Source organism: Musa acuminata, chromosome BXJ3-6 (genome assembly GCF_036884655.1).
Source record: "Musa acuminata AAA Group cultivar baxijiao chromosome BXJ3-6, Cavendish_Baxijiao_AAA, whole genome shotgun sequence".
In the NCBI taxonomy this organism is placed as follows: Eukaryota; Viridiplantae; Streptophyta; class Magnoliopsida; order Zingiberales; family Musaceae; genus Musa; species Musa acuminata.
This window is the reverse complement of record NC_088354.1, coordinates 4,487,959-4,512,686: the sequence shown is the minus strand read 5'-3', so window position 1 is coordinate 4,512,686 and position 24,728 is coordinate 4,487,959. Positions and strand designations below refer to the sequence as shown.

At 41.5% G+C, this 24,728-nt stretch overlaps 7 protein-coding genes across 8 annotated transcripts; 3 read left to right on the top strand and 4 right to left on the bottom strand.

Annotated features, from left to right (window-relative positions):
- Positions 1-1,145: 1,145 nt before the first annotated feature.
- On the bottom strand, positions 1,146-2,517 carry LOC103986973 (uncharacterized). Its single transcript, XM_009405134.3, has 4 exons — positions 2,428-2,517; positions 1,695-2,066; positions 1,517-1,587; positions 1,146-1,408 (listed from the first exon to the last, which is right to left on the bottom strand). Exons 2-4 carry the CDS (start codon positions 2,060-2,062, stop codon positions 1,401-1,403), a joined length of 447 nt encoding a protein of 148 aa, XP_009403409.2. The 5' UTR covers positions 2,063-2,066; positions 2,428-2,517; the 3' UTR covers positions 1,146-1,400.
- A 3,622-nt stretch (positions 2,518-6,139) lies between these two features.
- On the bottom strand, positions 6,140-6,670 carry LOC135640737 (RNA-binding protein involved in heterochromatin assembly dri1-like). The gene is made up of 2 exons (XM_065155451.1): positions 6,327-6,670; positions 6,140-6,218 (listed from the first exon to the last, which is right to left on the bottom strand). The coding sequence occupies exons 1-2, from the start codon at positions 6,668-6,670 to the stop codon at positions 6,140-6,142; spliced, it is 423 nt and encodes a 140-aa protein (XP_065011523.1).
- Positions 6,671-10,213: 3,543 nt separating this feature from the next.
- On the top strand, positions 10,214-10,893 carry LOC135640735 (transcription initiation factor TFIID subunit 15b-like). Its single transcript, XM_065155450.1, has 2 exons — positions 10,214-10,572; positions 10,815-10,893. Exons 1-2 carry the CDS (start codon positions 10,214-10,216, stop codon positions 10,891-10,893), a joined length of 438 nt encoding a protein of 145 aa, XP_065011522.1.
- Positions 10,894-13,852: 2,959 nt separating this feature from the next.
- Positions 13,853-16,461, top strand: LOC135641128 (uncharacterized). Of its 2 annotated transcripts, none has more exons than XM_065156199.1 (4): positions 13,853-13,991; positions 14,353-14,731; positions 14,821-14,891; positions 15,000-16,461. In XM_065156199.1, the coding sequence occupies exons 1-4, from the start codon at positions 13,868-13,870 to the stop codon at positions 15,005-15,007; spliced, it is 582 nt and encodes a 193-aa protein (XP_065012271.1). In that variant the 5' UTR covers positions 13,853-13,867; the 3' UTR covers positions 15,008-16,461. The 2 variants fall into 2 exon arrangements, with proteins under 2 accessions (XP_065012271.1, XP_065012272.1); XM_065156200.1 differs by having other exon boundaries at positions 13,883-13,991; positions 14,364-14,731.
- LOC135640733 (uncharacterized protein At1g15400-like) lies at positions 15,907-16,251 on the top strand. The gene has a single exon (XM_065155448.1). It carries the CDS (start codon positions 15,907-15,909, stop codon positions 16,249-16,251), a length of 345 nt encoding a protein of 114 aa, XP_065011520.1.
- Positions 16,462-16,795: 334 nt separating the features above from the next.
- On the bottom strand, positions 16,796-20,345 carry LOC135641127 (glyoxylase I 4-like). The gene is made up of 3 exons (XM_065156198.1): positions 18,297-20,345; positions 18,071-18,176; positions 16,796-17,300 (listed from the first exon to the last, which is right to left on the bottom strand). The coding sequence occupies exons 1-3, from the start codon at positions 18,671-18,673 to the stop codon at positions 17,019-17,021; spliced, it is 765 nt and encodes a 254-aa protein (XP_065012270.1). The 5' UTR covers positions 18,674-20,345; the 3' UTR covers positions 16,796-17,018.
- A 138-nt stretch (positions 20,346-20,483) lies between these two features.
- On the bottom strand, positions 20,484-23,591 carry LOC103986969 (embryo-specific protein ATS3B). Its single transcript, XM_009405129.3, has 3 exons — positions 23,396-23,591; positions 23,181-23,294; positions 20,484-20,950 (listed from the first exon to the last, which is right to left on the bottom strand). The coding sequence occupies exons 1-3, from the start codon at positions 23,525-23,527 to the stop codon at positions 20,672-20,674; spliced, it is 525 nt and encodes a 174-aa protein (XP_009403404.2). The 5' UTR covers positions 23,528-23,591; the 3' UTR covers positions 20,484-20,671.
- Between the last annotated feature and the right edge of the window lie 1,137 nt (positions 23,592-24,728).

Below are 24,728 nucleotides of genomic sequence, written 5' to 3'. Positions count from 1 at the left end.
GCCTATCAAATCCGGCTTTTTGCGGTGCCTCTCGGTTCCGGGATTTACGAGGGGGCGTGAGCCGATCTCAGCCGTACAAAAACCAAAAGAACCGGGTCACCTACGGCTGAGATCACGAGAAGGAAAGACGCGATCGAGATGGAGGAGGATCTAACGGTCTTGATGTGATCATTAACGAAAGCGGGGTGCGTCTTCATTGTTAGACTTGGCTTTGTGGGCACGGCTCGTCCTCCGGAGGATGACTTGTGAGGATTGGTTGGTTTGTGCTGAAAGCTTCCTCATCTTGTCAGGAAAGGAAGGCGAGCATGGAACGTTACACACGTTTGGAGTGTGGATTTGGACATCACGTCTCACAATTAGAGTTGGTGATTCTCTTACATTTGTGGCATTGGATTATTTGCTTTGGTCCAAAGCTCTGTCTAGAAGACCATAAAGACCTAATCGAGGGATATATTATGTCAGTAAAATCTATGTAGAATATTTTTTATTCTTCCAAGTATTTTTTCTACCATAACTGAGATTCATTTTGGCTTTAGTTTAGTAATTAAACATCAAAAAGTGAAAGATTAATGATTTCATAAAATCGGACTGAAAAAGAGTCATCAAAATAATATAGAAACAATAACTCTTATCACTACATTTTGTATGTGAATTATTTCCATAGCCACATTTTGTATGGGACATGACATACACTTGTAGAGATTTTGATGCAGTGAGGGATGGCAATGAGTGTAGATTCAATTTGAGAAAGGGTCGAGCAAATGTTGTGTACATAAGGTTTACTTTCTGGGTGGGAGAAGAATCTTTCTAAAGGGGGAGAATGAAAACATTCCTCAGGTTTTGAGTAGCTCTATGTTTAGATTAAACATCTATTAGTTTTAAGTTCGCATTAAGTTTAGAGAATACCGCATAATTAGTATTCTCTAAACCTTTTATCCACAACATTACTACAAACAGTTCGGAGCATGAATTGTAAATGCACTGATTGCAACTATTGCCTTCATTAATTTCTGTAAGTGCACTGGAATGCTTAACCTTTTGTGTGCGTGTGTGAATTGCGCCAATGTGTATTTCCAATTCATTCTTGGGACCTTTTGCGCTATTATTCTAGGAATAGATGCCATCAGGGGAGAACATGCATGTGCTTGGTACAATATAACATGTCTTCTTCATATCACCAAGAAAAGGGTACCTTCCATGTCTTCTTCATATAAAGACACGACGCATATAGACCAATGCAGCAACACAAGTTGTACATGCATGGTTAAACTTGTAGGAACAAGAAAAGGAAAACTGAAGTAATAACTTGAGATAGAACTGGTGTGTCATGTTGTCCTCGTTGTTCTCGGTTTGTCATCTTGCCTCTCTCTCTCTCTGTCTCTCTTGACTTGTCCTGAAGCTTAGGCTCCTAACCAGAGATTGCAATAAGGTACGTCTCAGTACATCAATAAATTTAATACAGGATCATTGTATGAGAATAATGTTGATTGGTTACTATGAGGAAATTAACGATTACCGCATCCCTTTGGTGCCTTGCATCGATAGCATTCCCTTCTGCTAGCGAAGTTGTGATGATTGCAGCCCGACCTGCATGCCAAAGAATCGAACATGCACAAAATATTATAGTAATATGGATAGACGGCGAACATGTCGACGTGAAAGAGAGATCAAGAAAGTATGGAAGGGAAGGATACCTGGTGCACAACCAGTCCCCGGACTTCCAGCCGCCGCCACCGTAGGTGATACCTTGTGAGCCTGCCATTTCACTGTTGTCGAATCCGCCGATGACGCCGACCGCGGATTCATCCCTAAAGGCGCCACACGAGTGGCAGCTGGATCGACTGGCAAAGTTATGACCGCCGCATGAGCAGTACCAGTCTCCGGGCCGGACGTCCGAGACGGCGCCGAACGAGGACCCTACGCGACCGCCTCCGAGGCCGGCGTACTCGGAGAAGTCGCCGCTGCACAGCCTGGGGTGACCGCATTGCTGGCAGGAGTCACGCCTGCTGAAGTTGTGGTGCTGGCATAAACTGCAGTTCCAGTCTCCTGCCCGCCTGCTCATCCTCCTAACATTTCATGATATCTAGTTCTCAGAAATTACCAACATAATCTAATACTTCCACTTTTGTAGCAACTACTGTTACTTGGTATATACATATTAACTAGGTTACTAGTGGGGATTAAGTGCGTAATGGAGGATGAGCATAAAACCAAGTTTAGAGTCGATCATAAACTTTTCTGAACAAAGAAATTAACTCGCATTTATCTATAGGAAGGACCCGAGAAAAAAATATCTACATATATCCAAGAAATAGTATATATATCTTAAGGCATACATAAATAAGCTTTTCTTATAGTACGTACGTAGGTTGGTAGGGTAGAGAAGAGAAGGTACGGTGGAAGAGGAAGAAGGCGGCATTAGGTTACCTGATCAATAAAAGGTGAGACAGGTGAAGAGTAGGGGATCAGGAATAGGAGACGAGATGAGGCGACTCGGTGAGGGGCTCCGCTGCTGTTGTTCGTTGGGTGGATCGGCGTGGCTTTTATACATGCTTGGACCTCAATAATTGAGAATCAAGATTGGGTGCGGAGTCGAGGGAATCATGTCCTTTTAGTTTCCCTCCTTTTGCTTCATGCACTCACCGAACAATTGAGTTGCAGAAAACTCGAAGGAAAATAATAGAAAATCGGCCTCGAGAAGGATAAACTGTGGTTCGAGTCTCCCTCAACTTTACATGATTCTCACCCTACAAATCTTCTGTACAAGGACATGAAATCTCAATTATTACCCACACACAAATCTCTTTTCTCTCTCTCTCTCTCTCTCTATCTGTCTCTTTATGCCTCTCTTTTTCACACATATAAACGATGGCTAAAATTAAAATTTCTTAGTAACAATTATGCAACGGAGATCATTCTAAGCATCTACAAAAACCGACGCTGTTTTCTAGGTGATCGAATGTGCCTTCCCCGAGTAACACTGCTACTTATACTGCAATCACGTTAAAATGACTTAGCTTTCCTGTGCAGATATATGTCAGGCTCCACTCGTAGCCAAGAATCGATTCCCATGGGGCAGGCAATACCCATTCCAATCCCTTGAGTCATTATCGCATTTAGCTTCCCCTTTAACAATAATTGAAAAGGCCATGGATTCACTTTCGGAAGCTTAGCTTCGTCAGTCGGCTTCAGATTGTCTGCTCCCTGTTGACATTTGTCTGACAAATCTAAGAAGATTAGGGTTTCAACGATAACGCATGAGAACATGATCTTGTTCCCGTCTTGGTTGGGTGACGTCTACGTGGCGTCAAGAGCATGAAGCCACGTGGAATGGACATGAACTGGTGCCTTCGTGTTGCCCTAGGATTGGGTTAGAAGGAACATGGAACACATACATGTACAGAATCAGCAGGCAACGTGAATATTCTGCTCACTTATTATAGCTCTGTAAAGGAACGACCCTCCACCTTATTCCCCCACCTACAAAAGGAGTCGGTCCTCTTTTCAAAGTACTCCACTATCTAAAGGCAATTAGATGGGGAAACAATGGCCTTTACTATGTCGAAATTTCCTTCCTTCAGGTGAATATTCTTAGACACCATAGAGAACTAAGCTCCAAGTTTAAAGAAAGCAACAATGTTCTGATGTATGCACCTAATAATTCATACCTCGAAGACATCGTTTTCTCTTCCATCAAGTGTAGATCATCAGGTCGCCATTTTTGAGCTTTAGCAACAATGTTTCCCAGTCAAACACATGAAGAAGACAGACAGGTAACTATCGACCTAAGCAATAATCTACACGTACATTAGGACATGAGTATATACCAAATTGATCCGGTCGTTCGAAAACTGAGCACTGGATGCTTCTCTAAAATCGAGTATACATATGATAGATAAATCGAAGATAGTAGCATCTACAACTTTTTGCCGCGATTCTTCAATTACTTTTATCTAAGATAAATGTGTGCGTAATTGAAATCTTGATAGAAGTGGACCGATATGACAGTGAATTGCGTTTCATGCACCAGTTATAGGACTCTTCAAAGAAAAATATTTGAGTTTGAGTAAAGGTAGACGATGGAGGAAGCCTAAGAGTATGGTCTAGACCTTCTTTTCCTTGGATCTAAGCCCTTCTTTCTCCATCTTTTATCAGTTATCCAGGTTCAGTCCCCTCTCTTTCTTTGACCCATTATTATACGTGTTTATCTTGCCTTATCTTCTCTTTCTCATGGCATCATTCTTGGGGGGGCTTTCCAGTCTATTTTTTATCCTCATTCTCTTGAATACAAACTGTGAAACTAAAGTAGCCAACAAATGGATTGCATGGCATGGTGTATAGGTTTACCACTTTTGATCCTTCAGCTGTCTCCCTTTCTGTATCCATTCTGGATTATTTATATGTAGCTAGCTATATATCACTAGGTTGAAACAGTATATAAATGTAGAGTAACATCACTAGGAAAAGAAGATAAGGGAGGGGCACTTTTGAAGTTCGCGTGGGGTTACTTTTATACTTGCATGGACATCAAGAACTTAGAATCAAGTCTGTGTGTGTGTGTTTGTGTGTGAGTTTTGGGGATGGATGTCGTTCTATGCTTAAGTTAGAATTATCATATGCTAACAATACGTGTTTTAGAGATTAGAGAGTGACATCATTATTCTTTCGAAGCTCGAGTTAGAATTAATAAGTGAAAGAAATGATTATTTTACATTTAGAAACGATATAAATTGGAGTCGGGTCTCTTTTCACACTCCACTTTGTAAAAAGCCAATAGATATATGGAGAAAAATGAGATTTTTCCTTTGTCAATATTTCTTCTTCCAAACGAATATTCTTGAGAAAATTATTATTCAGATTGTGCATTGAATTACAACGTAAGCTTTGTGGTTCATAAATTTCGGAAAGGAATTCCTGAAATTGTGAACGTTAGGGTATATTATTTCCCCTGAAGTTATTCCAATCAATTGGAGTTTTAAAAAACAAAAGACAGTCGCATAGTCTACAACTGAAGCTGAAGTGCCATTGCTACCGTCGCTGCTGAACTCAATTAGATCACAAATCTACTTAAGGAACTCAACTTTAACTTCACTGTTACTCTTACAATATATTGTGATAATGTTGGAGCTACCTACTTATGTGCTAATTCAGTATTCTACTCCCCCATGAAATATATTATCATCGACTTCCACTTCATGCGAGATCAAGTTGTCAAACATCAACTACGTATTTCTCACTTGCATACGGTTGATCAACTAGCAAACTTACTCATAAAACGTCTTGCCCACAAATTATTTTCACTGCAACGATCCAAGATCAACATCCTTGATAGAAGCTCAATCTTGCGGGGGAATGATAACATATAAGATTTTCTTAATTGCACGAGGAAATATCTGAGCAGTTGAGAAAAATCTTCTCTGCTAATATGTATAAATAGCCATCAAGTTCACTATCTCAGACATACTTTGTAATTACATCTCATATCCTATCATGATTGACCCATACCATCACGAAAAAATCCAAAGCTTGTAATACTAACTTATGGGTCAATCATGATAGGATATGAGATGTAATTACAAAGTATGTCTGAGATAGTGAACTTGATGGCTATTTATACATATTAGCAGAGAAGATTTTTCTCAACTGCTCAGATATTTCCTCGTGCAATTAAGAAAATCTTATATGTTATGAGATACAATTATGTTCAGATAGGTGGAGCATTGGACTTAATAAATGCATTAAAACCCTATAATGAACATATTCAATTTTTTCGTGATAATAAGTGTTAAAAACACCCCAATCGTTAGTTTATTGTTGCGTATATTTAATGTAATATTGTTTTTAGCTTTGAAAGAAAAAGAAAAAAAACAGTATAGGCATACAACGCACACACACATCCATAGAGAAGAAGTGCAGAAACACAGAACTCGTACATGAAACATCGTTAATCCTCTAAAATCATTATATAGGTGGTGGGAAGCATTAATCCCACTCTGTTCATTCGGTCATGTCGCCCCTCTCTCCGGCCTTTTTCCATTGGCTTTAAATGCCTAGAAGACACAATTAAGTAATCGTTTACCCATTGAGTAATTAAATATTGGATTAACATGAGAAGATGGAGTAGTGTGATCGAGAGGGGTCATTTACCGCATCCCTTGGGTGTCTTGCATCGATAACATTCCCTTCTGCTAGCGAAGTTGTGCTGATTGCAGCCCGACCTGCCGAAGAGACGAGCACAAATTTTAAGAGAGTGTATGATCTTGTATAATGCGTAGTGCACATATAAGGAGAACAGCGAGTCTCTTCACTGGTAGACAGGATGATACCTGGTGCATAACCAGTCCCCGGACTTCCAGCCGCCGCCACCGTAGGCGACACCTCGTGAGCCAGGCGTTTCCTTGTGGTCAATGTCCATGGAGGTACCACAAGAGTGGCAGCTGGATCGGCTGGCGAAGTTATGAGCGCCGCAGGAGCAATACCAGTCTCCAGGCCGGACGTGATTCGAGACGCTGAAGACGAATGAGGACCCTCCACGTACACCTCCGAGGGCGGCGTAGGAGGGGTCGCCACTGGACGACCTCAGGTTGCCACATTGCTGGCACGAGTCTCGCCAGCTGAAGTTGTGGTGGTGGCATGACCAGCAGTTCCAGTCTCCTGGCCACCTGCTCATCGTCTCAACTCCCCTACCATTTCATCATAATATTTCCGAAAGATTAAGAAACAAGCGCGCAATGAAACACAAACAGGACAAGAAGCTTGCATGCATGATAGAAAGACAGCAAGAAAGTACGTTTGTGTGACCGAAAAAAGCTCTATCCAATCAAATGGGTTATATATATATATATATATATATATATATATATATATATATATATATATATATATATATATATATATATATATATATATATATATATATATATATATATATATATATATATATATATAAGTTCATGGGAAATATGCATCGACCTCCTCTAGAGAGTTCCGTCACATAAATAAGATAGCAACAGCTGAGTAATGGTGGAGGAGGAAGAAGCTAGTATTAGGTTACCCGATCAATGAAAGATGAAGAGAAGAGAATAAAGAATGGGAGACGAGGCGAGCCGCGGCCGGTGAGGGGTTCTCGTGTGCTGGATAACCTTTTTATACTTGCATGCACCATGTGTATCAACTGATGTCCTTCTTTGTTTGGTCCATGCATGTATACTCACCAAACCATTGAGTCACAGAAATTAAACTGGAAAGATAAGAATAGAATCGTCCTTAAGGATATCGCAAATAAATCTGCGTGAGAGATACCTCTCTCTCTCTCTCTCTCTCTCTCTCTCTCTTAACTTTAAATGATTCTCACCCTACATATCTTCGTAAAAGAACGTGAAATCTCAATTATTATCCCATCTGGATCTTCATTATTTTCATGATGTCAGTACTAACACGAACTTCAATCAAAACATGCAATTACTTATGAGAGTTGAATCAACATTATGTCAGCCTCCGTTCCGATCGATAGAGCTGAGAAACAATTCCTGAGTCGACAATACCATTACAATCACTTAGCCGTTGTCGCATGCATTTTAATTGGAACCCATCTGAACATAATTGTATTCGACTCTGCAGGATTTGCTCTCATTTGAGAGTATTATTGTTCACAAATCTACCGATATATAGAAGATTAAATGTTCAACAAAATCGACCACTGCATCATAATCCGATATTGAGGGGCTGATGCTGCTGACATGCATGCATGGCATCGGGAGCATGAAGCCATGTGGAATCAACGTGAAGTAGTGTGGCTTGGTGCTGGTTAGGATTGGATAGGAAGGAACATATATGCAATGCAGGTAATATTGTACAGTATATATCAGCAGACAATGTGAATATTAGGCTCACTAATTATAGCTTTGGAAGGGAACGTCGACCCACCTCTCATTCCTCATCCTCAACAGGAGCTGTTCCTCTTTTCAAGCTCCCACTTTCTAAAGGCTAGTAGATAGGGAGTTCTCTTTTAAATGAATATTCTTAGATATATATATATGGAAAACAATATTCCGATGTATACGCTAAAATTAAGTTAAACATCATTTTCTTTTCGATCAATTGGAGGGTTTGATCACCTTAGCAATAATATGTTTCCCGGTCAATGTCATGGAAGAAGCCTTGGCTTTCTTTGACCATCTTAACCTTTCTCTTCTCTTCTTATGGCCCATTATTTTTTTGCAACACATATATGTTCTCTCCATTTACGGTCTGCTGTTGGGCGCAGTACAGATGCTGAGAAGAAGATCGAGCAAGTATATAATGGTGAGCTGATGGGATATGTTCTTGGGAAATGCTTCCGTGAGCATCGTCAAAGCTCGACAAGTAGGTCCCATGGCATGATGTATATGTTTCCACTGTACCGCTGTAATTTTTAGGGCAAATGGGGCCTACCACTACCAATAACTTCGCTAGCAAGCTGGATTATTTATGTGTACTGTACTATATATATATATATATATATATATATATATATATATGATTTTGATTTGTTGCACTCCTAAGTCTATGCATCACTTCACTTCACCTCTGGTTAGGATGATTTAAACGCAATCACGTAGTTCCCTTTCTATTTTGTGACCTCGTGATGTCAAAAACACCAAAGTGCGAAGTCTAACCTCTCATCTCGTTTAGATGCAGACACCATTAACTTTTCTCGAGTTGCGTAGAGTGCAGATGGAAGAACCAGAGACATCATCTCGTTGTTCGTGAAAAGCTCGGACGGTGAACCCTCCAAACCAAAGGCAAAGACAAATGATGATGTCCATAGCGATGAGTGTATACATGAGAGCATCGATTTCCTTGAAACTCGAGGTTACATGAGCACTTGATATCCATGGCACCTAAGAATATTCATTCAAAAGAAAGAAATTTCGACAAAACAAAGGCCATTTCCCCCATCAACTTGCCATTGGGAGGTGTACGTAGTTTGAAACGAGAACAACGAGGTGGCTCGTCGTTCTTTGTCAAAGCTATATATAATTGATGAGCAAAGTATTCACAGTGTCTGCTGATCTCGTAGATGTAATGCGTTCCATGCGTGTTGTGTCATGTCCGATCACAGGGTCACCTACTTCATATCGATTCCACACGGCCCCGACGTCGTCCCTAACGCGTCTTGTGGATCATATTATTCGTTTTCTATCTGTTGATGGAATTAAGATGGGGCCGATCGAGTGCATGCATGCCCTCGTTGGGAGCGAACCTACGCAGACAACTCGATGCTCTAAATTATGAAGCTAATAAACTTTACCGGAGTGAATCCATGCCCTCCTTTTGCATTATTGTGAACGATTGAGGGGTTGAAGTGGGTGGGATTGATTGCATGCCCGCATGGAATTTGATTCCTAGCTTGGAGTGGAGGCTGGTATATAGTGCATGATCAAGCTAAGTCATTCTGTTCTAATATGCAAACGCAAAGCGCTTTTAGTGTTCAAGGCTACTCTAAGATCATGTTCATGAATATTCTAGAATTCGCCAGGTTATTCTAAATGATAGGTATTAGGCTGTCTGGGTGTCTTGTATATGAATAATCTTCGATTGGCATTACTGTTGTATGTATATAGATGAAAATAGGAGGATTTATAATTCCGATTCATGCAGTAATATCATTTTGAATCCATTCCAAGTTGATTTGATATTTTCCTCATTATAATTATTCGGAAGAGATATCTACACAAATTAGTCTTAGATAATATTTTTTGAAAATGTATATCTATTTAAATACGAACCACACATAAAAAAGAAAAATAGTCATATCATAATTGTTCATGTTGACTCCTTAGTAACATAATCGATATAGTTTCCACATCTTGCTCTCTCTTAGTAAAACCCTAAGATTTTACAACCCAAACCCTAACCCTAATTGTCTGGATTTCCTTGGAAGACTCATTATACACCAAATTATTGAAGGCCCATGGCATGCAAGTATAAAAGCTGCACCGACCCCAAGCAAACAACAGCAGATCAGGCTTTCAGTACTAATTCGTCTCGTCTCCCCTTCCTCGGCTATCTCACCTTCCATTATTCAGGTAAGAATGAAACGACTTCTCCCTCCCTCTCTCCCTCATCGTTCGATGCTTCAGCCAACGAACTCAGCTGTTGCTTGCCACACAAAGAGCTTATGTGTACTGCTTCTCATCCCCATGATGACTGATCATTAGGACTTGAGAAGATGAGCAAGTGGACAGGAGACTGGAACTGCCGGTCTTGCCACCACCACAACTTTAGCTGGCGCGATGCATGCCAGAAATGTGGTAACCTGAGGTCGTCCGTCGGTGACCTCTCCGACTCCACCGGCTCCGGCAGCGGTGGATCGTCGTTGGGTTTCACCGTCTCGGGGCACGTCCGCCTCGGAGACTGGTACTGCTCATGTGGCGGTCACAACTTCGCCAGCCGATCGAGCTGCCACTCGTGTGGCGCCGTCAAGCATGACTCCACCATCGGCGGATCTGACAGCAATGACATGCCAGGCGCACAGGGTATCGCCTACGGTGGTGGAGGCTGGAAATCCGGGGACTGGTTGTGCACCAGGTATCCTGCAACCTCCTTCTGTACGTTCTATTATTCTTTCTTGCATGTCGTCATGCCGTATCAGTGAATGGTATCAGAGATCGAGGCTTAAAGTGCACTCTTTGTTCTCCTGCTATATATTATTGCAGAAAAATAAGTACAGGTTAAGAGACACACATAAAAGAAGGAACAAGCTTTGGTCTGCATATATATTCCATTTTGAATCACAATCTGCTAATTCGTGTATGCATGCATCTTGGCAGGTCGGGCTGCAATCAGCACAACTTCGCTAGCAGGAGGGAATGTTATCGCTGCAAGGCACCTAAGGGATCCGGTAAATGACCCTCACAGTAACCAAACATAATTAACTAGTAGATCGATACTGATATCTTGAAACAATCTGCGTTAGGTGCTTAAGCCTAAGGAGACTAAAGACCATGCAGAGAGAAGACGATGGACCGAGTGAGAAGAATGGGACCAATTAGTTCTACTTCCGATCCAGCTTTTGTTTAATGCCAAAATATTGGGCGAATAATTTACATGTTGCAAGTGAGACTGTCTTGTTAGCTTGTGTTTGTTGTGTTGTTTCCGACCCTTCTCTTGCTTTTGTAGAAGTTGTGTTGCTGCACTTCTTCCTCGTTATGAATATGATAGTGTGTACGTACCTATGTCTTAATATGAATGGTCCCTTTTCTTTTCTAATATGGAGGAAGACATGTTCTGTTCTCTCGCTTGTTCTTTTGACGTATTCTCTTCCATGGTGTTAGCAGTCCCTCCCAGTAATGGCTTGGCATGTTAATAAAGGAGTAATTCTTTTCCACCACCACTATTGGAGATGCAAAAACGAAAAAGTGAATCATATTTGTATGAAGGTCAGTGGAGATCACACGTATAGGTCTACATCGTCATTTATCACTCACATGCAATTTTCCATGCATGCAACTTCGGGCATAAAACCAAGATTCTACGTGCTTGAATTTTGTCGGCTTTATCTTTTTCCCTAGTGACGACGTTATTCTACTTTTATATATGTAGTATCTAAACCTGGTAATATGTACATGAAAACGAAGGAAGAAGGAACCCTAAAAGAGAGACAGCTGAAGCCAGTCGGTGAAGACATTCCTAGTCAACCGCAACATGCACCACCACTTGCATTTTGGGTTTTGGTCATCTTCATGGCATCATTTTCCCGGAGAATCGTATCAGCTTACCATTACTTTACCTCTGCAATTTGTATTCAAGAGACAGAGAACATATAGAGAGACTACATGCATAGTGATCGATTCTGATAGTTGCAAACCCTAAAATAATGCCTGCAGGTGAAAGAGAAGACAGATCAAGAGTAAAAGCAAGATACACATAACTGGTCTAAAAGATAAATATAGGAGAGGATAGACCCTGGATAAATGACAAAAATGATGGTCTAAGCCATACATACACTCTTAGGTTACTTCCATTGAACATCTCTCTCGTTTTCCCTTCTGTATCATTCTTTCTTTTGAAAGCTTCAGTGTGTGGTGAATGAAATGCATAAAAAGGCTAACTCTCAGAGAAAGTATTGAATGGATGGATCAGGGAACAAGTTACAGATAGGAGGCTCCACTCACCCAGCCGACCCCTATAAAACAAATCAAGCTGGAATCTTCGATTTAGTAATTATACTCTCATGTACCTATGAGAAGTCTATACTTTGCCCATCAACAAATTATACTTTTAGTTATGGATTTTATTTCTATATCTCGATAGTTTTATTTGCAGCAATCTCTATTCCTATAGTTAAAAACCGCTAATATTACTGTGTGATTGAATCGCAGTAACAGATGCTTTTTGCCTGCGGTGATTTAAAGGAAGGAATCAACGTTAAAAGAGCATGCAGTGCTCAGCTTAATTTCGAACAGTTGGATCAAACTGGTGTATGCTAATTTTCTCACGTACGTATAATTATTTCTGTAGGTCGACATGCAGTTACCCATTTTCTTCTTCATGTGGAAACATAATTGCCAAAAAGCTCAAACGGTGATCTCTCCAATTGATGGGAAAGGAAATGATGTTTGAAGTTATGAATTTAAGTGCACACATCGGCACAGTATCGATTCCCTTGAAATTGGAGCTGATAAGTATGAGAATATTCACTTGAAAGAAGAAATTTTGATAAAGCAAAGGCCATTTTGCCTCATCCATGCACTGGCCTTTACAAAGTGGGGGTGGGGTTTGTAAAGAGGACCGGCTACTTTCGAGGATGGGGAATAGGATGTGGGTCGTCACCTTTCAAAGCTATAATTGGTGAGCGGAATATTCACACTGTCTGCTCATACTGTACATGTATGTGTTTCATGTTCCTTGTAAGCCAATCCTAGGTTAACACGAAGACAGCAACAGTTGATGCTGCATGTTGATTCCACAGTATGGCTTCATGCTCCTGATGCCATATGGGCATGCATCCACAGCTCCCTCGACGCAGAGATAATGCTACACCACCGTTTCATCTTCGGGATAGGTAAATGTAGTCTTTTTAGATTTGTGAACGATGTCAGAAGCAGGGAGCGAAGCTGAGCAATGCAAACAATTTGAGTTGCTGAGCTTCCAAAGGTGAATCCATGACCTTATAAATTAGTGTTGAAGGGACGCCAAATGCGATGATGACTCGAGGGAATGGAATGGGGTATTGCATGCCCGCATGGGAATTGATTCTTGGCTACGGGTGGAGCCTGACATATCTGCACAACAAAGCTAAGTCATTCCGAAATGATTGCAGTATAAGTAGCAGGAGGCAGCATTACCCGGGGAAGGCACATCCTTTCTTCGCCTACGGCGGAGACTGTAACTGGCGCTCTAATTATAGATGTCCATGCTTCTTAGAAAGACATGGTTATTCTAAACTAATGCTTACACTGTCCATGTCTTCTATTCATAATTATCAGAAGAATATGACAACCCTCGTTTTGTATGCTGCCCCAAATGATATGTACCAATCGCCAACAAAGAATATTTGTGTATGGGTAATAATTGAGATTTCAAGTCCTTTTACAGAAGATTTGTAGGGTGAGAATCATTAAAGTTGACAGAGAGAGAGAGAGAAGGAGAGGGGCTGAGATGTTCCTCTCTCCTATCATGGTTTAGCTTCACAGCGCAAGCTATTTACAGGTTCCCACACAAATGTTTGTCTCGAGGCCGATACTCTTATCTTCGCTTCATGTTTTCAGCGACTCAATTGTGAGTGCACAGTGCGAAAAGGCACAAAAAAAAGGAGAGGAAGTGAAAGGACATCGATCCCCGACACTCCACACACACAATTCTCAATTATTGAGGTCCAAGCATGTATAAAAGCCACACCGATCCACCCAAAGAACAACAGCGGCAGAGCCCCTCACCGAGTCGCCTCATCTCGTCTCCTATTCCTTATCCCCTGCTCTTCATCTGTCTCACCTTTTATCGATCAGGTAACCTAATGCCGCCTTCTTCCTCTTCCACCGTACGTTCTCTTCTCTAGCCTACATACCTGCGTACGTACAATAAGAAAAGCTTATTTATGTATAACTTAAGATATATATACTATTTCTTGGATATATGCAGATATTTTTTTGTCGGGTCCTTCCTATAGATAAATGCGAGTTAATTTCTTTGTTCAGAAAAGTTTCTGATCGACTCCAAACTTGGTGTTATGCTCATCCTCCATTACGCACTTAATCCCCACTAGTAAACTAATTAATATGTATATACCAAGTAACAGTAGTTACTACAAAAGTGGAAGTATTAGATTATGTTGGTAATTTCTGAGAACTAGATATCATGAACTGTTAGGGGTTGAGAAGATGAGCAGGCGGGCAGGAGACTGGAACTGCAGTTTATGCCAGCACCACAACTTCAGTAGGCGTGACTCCTGCCAGCAATGCGGTCACCCCAGGTTGTGCAGCGGCGACTTCTCCGACTACGCCGGCCTCGGAGGCGGTCGAGGAGGATCCTCGTTCGGCGTCGTTTCGGACGTCCGGCCCGGAGACTGGTACTGCTCATGCGGCGGCCATAACTTTGCGAGCCGATCCAGCTGCCACTCGTGTTGCGCATTCAGGGATGACTCCGCGGTTGGCGTCATCGGCGGATTCGACAACAGTGAAATGGCAGGCTCACAAGGTATCACCTACGGTGGCGGCGGCTGGAAGTCCGGGGACTGGTTGTGCACCAGGTATCCTTCCCTTCCATACTTTCTTGATCTCTCTTTCACGTCAACATGTTCACTGTCTATCCATTACTATTCGATTCTTTGGCATGCAGGTCGGGCTGCAATCATCACAACTTCGCTAGCAGAAGGGAATGTTATCGATGCAAGGCACCAAAGGGATGCGGTAATCGTTAATTTCCTCATAGTAATCGATCAACATTATTCTCATACGATGATCCCGTATTAAATTTATTGATGTACTAAGACGTACCTTAATGCAATCTCTGGGTAGGAGCCTAAGCTTCAGGACAAGTCAAGAGAGACAGAGAGAGAGAGGCAAGATGACAAACCGAGAACAACGAGGACAACATGATACGCCAGTTCTATCTCAAGCTATTACTTTAGTTTTACTTCGCACCCTTCTGTTGTTCCTACAAGTTTAACCATGCTTGCACAACATGTGTTGCTGCAGTACTTTTTCTGCATGGGTATATATCTATGTATGTCTTCGAAAATGGGCATCATGACGCAAGGTCATCATGAAGGCACCTTTTCTTTGGAATATGAAGAAGACACGTGTCTCTCTCTCTCTCTCTCTCTCTCTCTCTCTCTCTCTCTCTCTCTCTAGGCTTAAGTTCGTTAAATATATTTCTTGGCATGCCAGAAGAATGGATGGTGATTCACCAGATAACACTCATTCCACATAATAGATACGTGCAATTACTTTGAAGTAATTTCTTTGGACAGCAATAACCAGCCTCTCGATAGCCGCTGGTTTGGTCAACGAACCGATCGATCTTGGTAACATGTTGGGATGAGGAGTCCAGTCTCCCGTTCATATGCCCTCCTGGTTGTCAAGTTGGAATTAAGAACGTCTTGGACATGGCAAGCATAAGCTTTGGAGCACACGAAACCATTGCATCCTTACCTTTTCTATACGATCTAAATGTTTAGTTTCGCTGGCTGGATGTTGTTTTAGTTGCTTAACGCAACCTAACTTATAATGTAGTCAACCAATGAAGTTGTATCAGTACACGTCACTGAAATTATTATTAATGCTACAATAAGATAATACGAACATTAATTCTCAATGTCAACGTTGTCACTTCTTCAACCTTCTATATGTTGCCAGATCACACCTCCCATGGTTTTATCTCATCTGAGAACTACATATCTAGATATAGAGAGAGAGAGGAAACATGGCTAGGCTGCAAAGATCTGTAACAACGTTCAGGAGGTCAGGATCATCAGGGATGGTGTGGGATGAGAACTTCTTGCCGGGGGACCTCAGTCGGATAAAGAAGAAAGAGGAGGAGGGAGTTGCAGGATTCAAGGAAGAGACGATGGGGCACTCCAAAAGCATGGGATCAACGGGAAACATGGGACGCAGAAGCAGCATCGGTGGCAGCAGGCAGGTCGTCTTCCCTGCAGGCTTTGTCTCGCCGGCCGCCGACCCGCCTTCTCCCGACGTCCCTCGTTGCCTTTGCTGTGGATTCTTCAGCCAGAACCGCTCTGCTAATCGATTCAAGCCGAGAAGGCGGTAATTATACTATAGGAATGACAATCATGTATGTATGTATATATATTGTGGCATGACAGTTCACCTCTCTCTCCCCATTGGTTGTCTATTTATTTTCTTGATTGGATTCCCCTTTCGATAGACATAATGTTATTAGTAGAATGTTGATGTATGAGTTGAAGATTGAAAGAAAATATATGATTAGAGTAAAAACTGAGAGAGCCGATTAGAAATATTTTTTCGATTGAATTGATGTTAGATCAAACATACTGCTCCGATTTGGACCTAATGGATTCTGCCCATTAAATTGCTCGATCCACTAGAAGGCCATGTATCAACTGTAACATCTCTTAGCCCATAGTTGACCATCTCTTCGGCAGATGCCGGTGAATCCTTGCAGGATAATAGACCGAGCACCGACCAATGTCGGCAGAAACGATCCCATCACTGACTCCTCCACTGCCAATCGCACTTTGCGTAACGTGATTGCTGTCAACCTCGTCGAAAGAATAAGATGCAGCCGTACGTTTACGGTCTCATCAACAACACGATGAGCATAACTCGACAAATTAGTCACAACTGGCTGTGGTTCACGCTTGTCCACATAAAACTGATACGACATCATTCCTACAAGCCTTTCGATGAGACAAAAAGAGTCATCATCTGGGCCTTATTGCTACTACAAAACGAGTTGCCAAGGCACAAGAAGCCATGTCGTCCTGGCGACAGAACACCATACATACTAAAGCAAGCAAACCGAAAGAGATGGAGGAGACGCTCGATCATTCTTCTTCATGCGCAGGGCTCCTCCTTGACATGGATGGCTTGCGGGAGATACTGTTGCTGCTGCTGTTGCTGCGGAGTGAAGCTGACGACTCTCTTGCAGGCCATAATGGGTTCCCCGGAAAGTGAGATCACCGGGAGGTTCTCGCAGTTGCAGATCTCGATCATGAAGCCATCCGGGTCATGGAAAAATAATTGGTCCACGTAGATCCCACCTTCCTCCACTCGATTCTGGATGTAAGGTATGCCCATCTCTTTCAGCTTCTTCTCCACCAAGGCCAAGCTCTCGCACTGGATGGATCAACAAGCGTAGCTAACTTGGTCATTTCATGTTTTTACACTACTCTTTCAGTGCTCACAAAGGAACAAGACTCTCGGTGATAGATCTATTTGCTTGGTATGTAAGAAGACAAAGCATGAGTCATTGATTAGGACTAGCGACCAACCATTTCTATGAGCTGTGTGTGTCGCAGCACTCGCGCAGGAGTCATTTTCGCAAACATGTAGAATGCTGCTTACTGTGAAGCTCTCACTAAGCTCCAATTTCACACATGGTCTAAATCAAAAGATAAATCTCCCTTACAAAATTGAGTTGTTCCGACACTGATTCATTTTCACAAATGAATGGTAAGCAACTTATGCAGTAGAAGTTGAGCTATATTCTGCTGTCCTCAAATAGCTTAAGCACGCATGCATGCGCTTCTTCCAACTTGCAAGTACTTCAGTGTTTCGTAGGAGAGTGAATGAAATAAGGGCATGTTTTATGTACATTCAAGTGGTCCTATGTTATCGATGGCAGATTACAACTTGGTTGCTAAATCAATAGCGTTATTGATGGCAGGTCGCTGTAGTCAATAGCTTCGTCTGGTACGATCATAAAGAAAAAGGAAAGAAGAAAGGGTGGGGGAGTATGTGAAGATGAAGCCACGGAAGAATGTGTGCTGAGTCTTTTGGTTAAGGAACACAGTGTGCATCATCTCCTAATACATCCGCAAATAACACTAGAAAGAAAAGGAGGCATAAAGCACAGTATATAAAACAAAGGTCATCGATTCAATTACCTGGAAGGAGATGTGGTTGTCCTTGGGATTGATCTCCCTCTTCCTCGGCATCTTCTCGGGGTCTTCAGATTGCAGTAAGTGGATGCCTATTCCATAGTTAAACAGCCTACGCATCACAAGAAAAGTGATCATTTAGTACACGACTCCATGCTTTCTCCAGTTGCGCATCTCTCTCTCTCTCTCTCTCTCTCTCTCTCTCTACTTGTGAGCAAGAAAATTAACTTACCAGGCACCATCAAATTTGAAGGATCCGGGCCTCCGGATGGGGAGGAAGCCGAGCACATTCTGGTAGAAATCAAGTGACGTCTCCACTGATCTGCAAACGATCGAGATATGGTTTAAGGAAGCCAGCGGCAGCGCACCACCTTTAGCGCCCAACATCTCCCTTATTCTCTGTTTCTCGACAATCAGATGCAGAGAGACGAGAACGAGCTGAGAGCGGTGAAACCGAGGAGCAGAGAGCAACGCACTGGACGTGCGCTTCGAGGTGGACGAAGAACGGCAATCGCTTGCGACCTGTACATATACATGGACGTAGGGGTCCACTTTCTCGCCCCAATCCAAAACGAAGACAGGTGGTGCAACCTGACGTGGACCATGCATGTGACCACGACACGTGGATCCAACTAGATTACACGATATCTAGAGGATTCCATATTCAAAGCACCATATTAAATTTCCAACACTATTTAAACGTAGATATTTTTAACTCTGCATGTCCTATTCCCGATTCGGGCTCGGATTTAACAGTCGAATTCTTATGGCATATTTCTTCTTTTTTTTTTTTTGGCTCAGAGAAAAATGCATAGAACTTTCTGTTATATTCACCTTCTCTTATTCTTAATTATTACCTACAACATTTCAAGTCAAACTTCATAAAACTTGGACATTCATAGATCCATGCAGGCCCTCGTTACAAATTTGGATACATCGAACCCCTGTTCGTGACATGGACGTGTAAGCTTATAAAATCCATGGCAAGGTTGATCTAATTCAAAATGATAAGATCCGCATGATAAACTGAGGTCGAGAGAAGGGCAGATAATTAATGCCTGGGTGTTTCTTTATATTCCAACAACAATTAGAAGGTGTCTTCAAGTTTGAGTGGTTGATAAGCATGTAAGAGTGATAGGAAGCAAAAGGAAATTATTTTGGACATGAAGTGACATGGTAGTCCATCATGTTTTGTGGTGTTCCCATGTGGATTCCTAGTGTGCAACCAATCAAGAAGAGATAGTTGTCTTAGCTTCCATTTACTTATGATCAAGTCACGATGTCATGATAAAGTTGAGAGTTATGTTCACCACTGACATACGACCAAATACATGCACTTCCAAATGATCGTGATGTTATGTATTAAATCATGGGTTCGTGCATGCATCTCAAAGAACAGCAAGAAGACCTTCCCATGAGCATCTTTAGCCTCTATGGAAACATAGATCTTGTAGTTAACGATAATTGCGCTGGGTTTTCCTGTGATGAGTTAGGGCAAGTGGCAACCACCAACCATGTGCATGCATATGACTTCACTTGCATATGTGCATGAGAAATAGAACTGGACATGACCTCACCATGGCTGGAGAAAATAAAAGTTCCAAGTAGAAATATTGGAGATTCAATCTTGGTGGCATTTTGTTTAGGTTAGATTCTTTTCCAAGCACAGTAGTGGATGCTGTATAGGATCTAAGATTGGCTGACAACCTATGCACATTAAGATGGGAGAATTAGTTAGATCCACAACACAGGCTCTTTTGATGTCTGACCTAAAAACCAAATCTTACTCTACACTATTATCACACACACAGACACACTCTAGATCTGATTTGAGGTTCCATTATAAGGTTACCAGTCGACCATTTTGCCACTTCACCCTTCCGAAAGGTCATATATTCTATGGATCATCAAACAAACTGTGATTTGGATGCCAAGAAGGTCTTGATGTACCATATTTAATATGTTCGGATAGATATAATGTTCATATTAAACATGTTTTCACTGGAACCCTCAAATGTTCTTCTGGACTTAGCACCACATTGATCTAATTGGCCCTCTAGTTGTCAACTTGGATTGCTATGGATACAATCCGTGGTCATATTAAAACATTGGTAGACAACTGTCTATTCTATTAGTGGTTGCATACGTTGATCACTGCGATCATATTAAAACATCAGCTTATGGCGAAATGATGTAGCTGAATTAACCTTTTGTGTCAGCATCACAACTAATATGAATGTAATTAGTGACGATTTAGGAAAAGTTCAAAGATTGGTTCAACACCACAGTCAATAACCTTTCTCGTGTTCTTTTCACCAGGGGATGCTGGCACTGCAGACAACTTCCGCAACCCCTCAACCCTCAGTGTTTCTATCTAAACCTGTCTAAATCTCATTCCTTTCGGGATAGGAATACCAAGTTAACTAAGCATGTGTATATAAAGCAAGTGTTTCATAACGACAAATAGAAATCCTGAGACTGGTTTTAGCGATAATACTGGTAATGTGTAAAGATCAAAATATTGATCCTAGTCTTTAGTGAAAATGCAGTAGTAGTAATACTTTGACAGCTATGCAGAATTATCTACTAAGTTTGACATCCTTACCATCAGATCTGCATCATGCGGTCAGAAGAGGATGATTTGGGGCACTGGTTGAAGCCATACCAGATGCCATTGGGGAGCGGTGTACCGTAGTAGAAGGTGATGGCACGGGTAGCACGGGGCTCATAGACCTTGACCCACTCCGGTGTCCACCCATCATAACCATCTCGTCGCAAATATAAGTAGCAAATTCCGTAGCCACATGGCCCTTGGATCTTGAATGTGTCGGTGGAGCAACGTTCAAACACTGCTGATGATGGATCATCCAACCTTGGTGCATAAACCTTGACAGCAAAACAATATAAGAATTGATGATAAACTTTGTTGTATAGGACCAAGATGGGCATTATTGTATATTGATATCAAAATATAGATGAAAATTTTAAAATAGAAGTCATCTAATAAGTGCATATGTAGGACTACTTGATCAGGTCAAGAAAGGATTTAGAGGAAAAAAACAAGAAATAGTTCAAAAAGTACTACATAGTACTATGATGGAATTTTACTAGTAGGTTAATAAACAATATGAAGAATTGGAGTGGCAGTTTTATGTGATACTCATCAACAAAGCTTAAGGCAAATCTACAAATCAAATCAATATTGAGTGCGACTAAATATTTGAGAAAGTTTATGGCAGACAAATTATTTTATTGACTCTTGGCTAAAGAATATTTTAATGAAGTCGTTGAGAAAATCAAGTAACAAAGAAGATGAATATCTATGGCTCTCTACCATCAATCCTAGCACTCCCCCTTGGTGTTTGAATCATGAAACATTTGCAGAATCAACCAAAAAAAATGAAGGAGAAGCCTATCCTATAAGTTGTATTGGCACTGCCATTTTTGCTCCTTGGGAAATCATTGAGTTAACAGTTAACGTGCTGAAATTGTTAGCCTTTCTCTTTGTATGTTAACAGTTAACATTTGTTTCCATCACAAACAACATAATCAATCAGTCTATTGAGTCCCATTTTGCCCAAAATTTGCTATATTTGCTAGCTGTTTCCAGTCCATTCAATAGCATCATTCAGATTTCAGAATTTCAACATTTATCTCTTGATCTTTGCTAAAATCCTTGCTAATTGCATCAATTATTTTGTACATAAGTTGATTTGTACAGTTTATAACCAATATTTTGGTGTCGTCTGGGCATGCTTAGAGTGGTATTTTGAATGTTCCATATTCACACAGGTTTTATTGGTTATTCTAATGCCACAATTAGCACTCTCTTTTTTTTTGGATAACTTCCATTTTTTTTTTCAATAAATCACTTGCGAGCAATGTTAACTCATGCTTTTGTTAGATTCTGCTCTTTGTTGATCAACATTAGAGTTCTTCTCTGAGATCAGAATCACCAACATAAGACCACCACCACCCTAGAACACCTTTCTATTTAATTTAAAGGAAATAGATAATCAAAATGAGAAAAAAAAATCAAAATGTTTCATTGCGAAGGCAGCTTACTATGCACCAAACTACTTTAATTATGCTAGTAAATGGAGCAGCTTTTTGAAGCCTAATTTTTTTTCATTTGAAGTAAAAAGACATTACCTTTTATGTTTAATTAATTATATATTAATAGAATCGTGGGCCTAAGATATGGTTGAAACCTGCATGAAATGCAAGGACCAGAACATGTGGGCTTTAGCCCAATAGAAAAGATACATACACCAAGAATGTCACAGTGGCACAAATATGGAGGAAAACATACGCTAAACTAATGAGCCTGCAAGTTACCGGTGAGCTTCATGAGCTGTATACTCTCAACATGAAGCATGAATTTTGATGACAGATTTTGAGAACAGAAATACACAGAATTAATCTGTCATTATGTTGTCTCACGTGCTAAGATTTCTTTTGTTCTCTGTTCTTAAAGATACGTTATCAGTATCATCGTAGCAAACCCTCTTACTCCTCATTACCATGTTGGTGTCTATGTTTCTATTGAACAAATTTTTAAGAAAAGCCCAAAGAAAAGAGGCTCTTCAACAGAACTTGATTATCTCATCCTTTGGACGACGGTTCCTAAGCCAATATCTCATTCTCAATCAGAAAGCTAATTGCCTGAGTCTTCCCTTCATAAGAGAATTATCCTTGTAATAGATCAAGTAAGCTTAACCTGCTAAAATTTTCTTGAGTAAATTCAAATTTCAAGTGTCTGGATGCTACTGGGAAATTTTCCCCTTCATCTTTGCAGATTTGTAGATTAATTTGTTTGCTGACTTCATTCATTGTGCTTAACCTATTTTCCCTAAATTCCAAGTTTGTTTTGACTAGTAGCCCTAAATTTCGTAAGAAAACCCTAAGTAATGATTGCAAAATGCTATGCACTTATATTTTTCGCTTTATCAATAAAATTAGTTCAGTAGAGACAAGAAGATTTTTGAGAATCGAAAAGGATGATCTTTTCTACAGGTCAAGCAATTTAGCAGAGATTAAAACCGCATAGAAGAAAAGGGTGTAAAGGAAATTTAACTTTTTTCATCAAAAGGAAAAGGAATCATAGATAAAATACCTCGTTGCGGTAAGCATCGCCGAAAGCAAGGCTGATCCTGTCCGAGGTGACGCGGCCGGAAGAGCAGCTGGTCTTTATCTTCACGGTGTAGGAGCACGCACTCCCAATCTCCTCCTTTAAGGAAGCGCCAAAACAGTGACCAAATGTAAGCAACCTCTCGAGCAACAAAAGCTAGGTTTCTTCTTTAAACAGCAAAAGCAAATAACCAACTGTACCTTGATTTCTTGGATCTTGAAGGACGGGAGCGCCCGCGGGCGAGGATCAACAGCCTCGGATCCACAGGAGGCGAGAAAGGATGGCGAGGATAGCAAAAAGAACAGGAGAAAGGAAATCATAGGGTTGAGCATTGCTCCTCTCTCTCCCTCTCTCTCTCACTAGCTTTCGCTGGCCACAAGATGCATAAGGTCACCCCCGAACAGCTAAAGAAAGTCGAAGCAGGAGGATAGATTTGTCATTTTACTTGATCACCAGCTGATTCGAGAATGGGATTGGCCCAAGGTGAGCTGGGTAGGACTCGGTCGTGTCAGGGGGGGAGCCAGTGCTGCCTCAGTACTCACCCGGTGCAGCGGACTCGTTCGACAGAACAACGTGGCCTCGGCGCAATTTGCTCTGCTCTATCGATCCACCTAAGATGGGGGTATGTTTCGCCAAAAGCTTCGAGTCTTTTTTGCAGGCGAAATCCGCGGATCCTTTTTGACTAAGATGGAGCTCAGGAGCGGGACTCGGACTCCGCTTCTCGCCCGTGCCTCCCAGGTGTTTGACCAATTGCCTCACTGATTCTTCTGTCGCTAGAACTTCGCCGTGCACAGTGTGATGGGAAAAACAACATGATACGAAGCAATATTTCATCATTTCCTGGTTGAACCAACCGTTCGACAACATTTTTTATCTCAAGACAAAAGCAAAGAAAGTGGGGCATGTGGAACGCTCCCTTTTGAACCGGTTGTAGTGGGTGGAGCCGACGCTCCGCCGGATCCGCAGCCGAGTTCGTCGGCGGTTCGTGGATGCGTGTCGGACGAGTAATGGCCGGAAGTGGCAACCCCAGCTCGTGACCTTCTGTAAAGCCGCGGGTCGTGCTGATTCGGGGGGTCCAATTGGACTGGTTGCCCCCCCCCCCCCGCAGTGTTCCAGACGAGGAGTGTGAGCCTAGGAATCGTCAATCATCTGTCCTCGAGTAGAGCTTTCGCCTACTTTTGTTTATTTATTTATTTTTTGGCTAAGGTGAAGTACGAGCGGAGCAACAAAAGTTGTCACAAGGACCCGACAGCATTCGGCCAAGCCTCCAATCTCTGCGTCGCTGGTGAGGACGGTGGATCGATCGATCGATCAATCAATCAATCAGATTATTTGATTTATATACGAATATGGGATAATTTTTAATATTATATGAGTCTTTATTTTGATTGTGCGAAGATGAAAAGTACTTCATCATCTTTCGTTTTTCCAGATTGCCATGATATTTATGATTATGAGGTGCGGATGGTTATGGACATCTCATCATCATCCCGTTATGATATCATCATAGTTAACATGTCATCTAAATCTCAT

Excerpts from the sequence above, each read along its gene's own strand:
- LOC135640733 (XM_065155448.1), top strand. The coding sequence starts at position 15,907 with ATGGCTAGGCTGCAAAGATCTGTAACAACGTTCAGGAGGTCAGGATCA.
- LOC135641128 (XM_065156199.1), top strand. The coding sequence starts at position 13,868 with ATGTATAAAAGCCACACCGATCCACCCAAAGAACAACAGCGGCAGAGC. Across the intron at positions 13,992-14,352 it reads TCTCACCTTTTATCGATCAG|GGGTTGAGAAGATGAGCAGG; the intron begins GTAACCTAATGC and ends ATGAACTGTTAG. Across the intron at positions 14,732-14,820 it reads GGGGACTGGTTGTGCACCAG|GTCGGGCTGCAATCATCACA; the intron begins GTATCCTTCCCT and ends TTTGGCATGCAG.
- LOC135641127 (XM_065156198.1), bottom strand. The coding sequence starts at position 18,673 with ATGCATGGTCCACGTCAGGTTGCACCACCTGTCTTCGTTTTGGATTGG. Across the intron at positions 18,177-18,296 it reads TTCAAATTTGATGGTGCCTG|GCTGTTTAACTATGGAATAG; the intron begins GTAAGTTAATTT and ends TGTGATGCGTAG. Across the intron at positions 17,301-18,070 it reads ACAACCACATCTCCTTCCAG|TGCGAGAGCTTGGCCTTGGT; the intron begins GTAATTGAATCG and ends TGATCCATCCAG.
- LOC103986969 (XM_009405129.3), bottom strand. The coding sequence starts at position 23,527 with ATGCTCAACCCTATGATTTCCTTTCTCCTGTTCTTTTTGCTATCCTCG. Across the intron at positions 23,295-23,395 it reads TCAAGATCCAAGAAATCAAG|GAGGAGATTGGGAGTGCGTG; the intron begins GTACAGTTGGTT and ends GCTTCCTTAAAG. Across the intron at positions 20,951-23,180 it reads GCGATGCTTACCGCAACGAG|GTTTATGCACCAAGGTTGGA; the intron begins GTATTTTATCTA and ends TTTGCTGTCAAG.
- LOC103986973 (XM_009405134.3), bottom strand. The coding sequence starts at position 2,062 with ATGAGCAGGCGGGCAGGAGACTGGAACTGCAGTTTATGCCAGCACCAC. Across the intron at positions 1,588-1,694 it reads GGGGACTGGTTGTGCACCAG|GTCGGGCTGCAATCATCACA; the intron begins GTATCCTTCCCT and ends TTTGGCATGCAG.
- LOC135640735 (XM_065155450.1), top strand. The coding sequence starts at position 10,214 with ATGAGCAAGTGGACAGGAGACTGGAACTGCCGGTCTTGCCACCACCAC. Across the intron at positions 10,573-10,814 it reads GGGGACTGGTTGTGCACCAG|GTCGGGCTGCAATCAGCACA; the intron begins GTATCCTGCAAC and ends GCATCTTGGCAG.
- LOC135640737 (XM_065155451.1), bottom strand. The coding sequence starts at position 6,670 with ATGAGCAGGTGGCCAGGAGACTGGAACTGCTGGTCATGCCACCACCAC. Across the intron at positions 6,219-6,326 it reads GGGGACTGGTTATGCACCAG|GTCGGGCTGCAATCAGCACA; the intron begins GTATCATCCTGT and ends TCTCTTCGGCAG.